The sequence below is a fragment of the Melampsora larici-populina genome (assembly GCF_000204055.1).
Source record: "Melampsora larici-populina 98AG31 unplaced genomic scaffold MELLAscaffold_74, whole genome shotgun sequence".
Lineage (NCBI taxonomy): Eukaryota > Fungi > Basidiomycota > Pucciniomycetes > Pucciniales > Melampsoraceae > Melampsora > Melampsora laricis-populina.
The window spans coordinates 114869-117690 of NW_006768838.1; the positions used below are offsets into that span (position 1 = coordinate 114869).

Below are 2822 nucleotides of genomic sequence, written 5' to 3' on the forward strand. Positions count from 1 at the left end.
TTCCATGACATGATTTAGATTCACGCTTCCGCCTGCAATTTCCGGCCACAGACCCCAGCCAAATCTACCAACACGGAACTCCCGCTGCTTCAGGGAATGAAAAGGCCAGGAGTCAGCCATGTGTTGAGTCTGACTGGAGTATCCCAATCCCTCTTTCCAGATAGTCTTTTTACTTCCACTGGCGCCTTCATCTGACTTTCACTTCTCAATCGTTACAATGATTAAAGCAACTGTAAGACATATGTTCAAGCTTGACCTACTTTTCAAAGGTGCTCAGCACTCGTGCATTGTCTGCTGATCCACGCAGGCTCATTCCGGCACAGCAATCTCGGCCTTCATAGCGGCACTTCCACCCAACACCAATGTCTACGATGCCCTGATCCCCTTCCTCTACAAGGAAGCTTCTGCGGTAAGATTCTCCTTCAAGCCTTGGTGTACTGCCTGAATTTTCCTGACGATTTCAATATACTTCCTTTCTTGCGGAAAACGTATTTCTGAACTTTATCAAACCACACAAAAAATTGACACAAAATCAAACAGCGCAATCCAAGGTGGATCTTAGCACATATTACGTACGTTCTCTATTCCTTTCGATCACAAGTACACTCAAGATTTGAGTTTCTCAAAACATTGCCTTATCTACCTCACGCATCAAGCTTGTTGTTGCTGTCGCTATGTATTGTGAAGACACATATACAGAGGGGAAGCTACTGGTTCATAAAAAGGGCCAAAAGTGAGACATTTTAATGACCATCTTAATTTGGATATCATATCTTCGCAAAAACCATAGCCATTCACTGATGCTATGAATATTTTTGCTTTAGGTGGTCTTCTCAAGCCTGATCGAGTGTTGCTGGACTCGATTGGATGTGCTGTATACGCAGGGCGTCAGTAGCATGACCTAGTGGCTACATAAAAAGAAGACGCTATTAATCATCATTATGCAAACAGTCACCATTGTGGACATGTCTTGCCAATTATATATAGATTTCAATGAAATTCCAATCCGTGGCAAACTTCTTCTCGAATGGTACCGGTTTCCGATAAGTGGATTTACATTTTGGTTCGCTTGACTTTGATGAGCTCGAAATTAAGTTTTAGCTGTGTGTCTTTATCTTACTGACATTGACCAAACTACAGGTGTGCCGTGTGGGGAATCATTTCCAACCGCCTTCGCGCGATATGGGATCCTACGCATAGGACAGATCACACGGCTACTCATTGTGGTATGCCCAAGTGGGTAACAAACACACTGAATGGAAGCTTTATCTTCTTTGGCGTTTCAGTCCTTACAGGTGGGTCTCTTTCGATATCATCCACGATCTCAGAGTCGAATACTGAAAGCTCGGATGATCACCATACATAGGTTTACCAGCCCTATATATTCCAGCTTATCGCGCCCATAATGAAATTCTGGATATCATTGATAAAGCAGCAGATGAACTGAGAATGGCGGCTTCTTCGTCGGAAGCTATGAATTTTTCATGGAAAACACTGAACCCAATCCTAGACCCTTTAGCAAAATTTCCACTTCTTTATGTGAGTCTTGAGGTCACATCGTTGGCTCTGATATTCTGAATCGAGCTGTATTCATCTTGGTATCTGTCAAACTAGCATCAACTGGCAAAAAAATTCAAGCAAACCCACTACGCCCTTGGAGCTCTCGATTTCACACTGATAATTGTTTGTTTGTAGTCTTCTTGAGCTGACTATAGTATAACAAGGATCAAAGTGACAAAGTATTGGATTCTGACCAAAGCAATTGTTTACAGACGTATGTCATCTTTGTCTTCTTGGCTTATAAACATTCTCAAGCTTTTCAGAGAAGCGCAAGGTCCCTAGAGATGGCCATCGATCCTGCGCGCCATATGAGAAAAACCTACCAACAAGAGATGAAATCTATCGTCATCGAAGCAGCTTTTCTCTTGGTATGGTTAAGCTCTTATGTCCCAGTGTTTATCTGGGTGGCGAGTGCATATACCTCAAAACCTAATGCTCAAATAAGACTTGTGATCTGAGAATAGTCTTCCAATTTGAAAATGTAGTTTCTTACAACCTCTGATGCTGAGCTTTTGCTTTCATCGACATCGGTGATTGTTCCTGAATTGGTAAGTACTCCTTCCTGACAAACAAAGTGATTGAGGCAGAGAACCAATACTGATATCTGCCTGACCCTTTCTAATTTAAATTTCCTTTGAATTTAAGACGCTTGGATTGGTGGCGTCTTTGGCTGCTAACATGTGAGACGACTTTTCTCGGATTTGCTACTTAGTCTTTGCGGGCTGACATTTTACTCAGTGCAATGGGTTGCAGGCTGGCCTCAAGTAATCGGATTCTAGCGTGTCAGGTGCTACCTACAAAGTCAACTTCGATATCAGACGATGACGGGATCAAGCTCAGTGACAGAATGGACCAAGTAGATACCAAATCCAATGCTTCTCGTACCAGCTATCTTACTCGAGTAATTAATGAAAAAACTCATAGTTCAGCTGAGAAAACTTCTCTCGCTCCAAGTGAGGCTACTTAATCAAGTGCCCTATTTCCATGTCAAGAATTGGGCGAGATAGATGAGAATCTTTTAACACCTTCGCTCACGATGTCAGTTTACGTGTACTTTGGCCAGCCGGCTACCTTTGTTCAATCCTTTGATATTTTTATGACCAATGATAGGAGATACCCTTCCTTACATTCTATGTTTTTCAAGTGCTTTGTCTTTCATTTCATCGCGCAACCTTTTCATTTCGAGATCTTCTTTTCACAGATGTTTACAGACAATCACTTGCATTACTACAAACTCTGCTATTCTGGAGACTAGCTATTTT

General features: G+C 42.1%; 1 protein-coding gene across 1 annotated transcript; it reads left to right on the forward strand.

Annotated features, from left to right (window-relative positions):
* Positions 1-217: 217 nt before the first annotated feature.
* MELLADRAFT_54051 (uncharacterized protein) lies at positions 218-2527 on the forward strand (the record flags this gene model as incomplete). The annotated part of the gene is made up of 13 exons (XM_007417488.1): positions 218-232; positions 308-409; positions 541-572; positions 657-733; positions 825-887; positions 952-1063; positions 1141-1295; positions 1367-1539; positions 1615-1683; positions 1773-1964; positions 2046-2108; positions 2206-2240; positions 2299-2527. 13 exons carry the CDS (start codon positions 218-220, stop codon positions 2525-2527), a joined length of 1317 nt encoding a protein of 438 aa, XP_007417550.1.
* Positions 2528-2822: the final 295 nt, after the last annotated feature.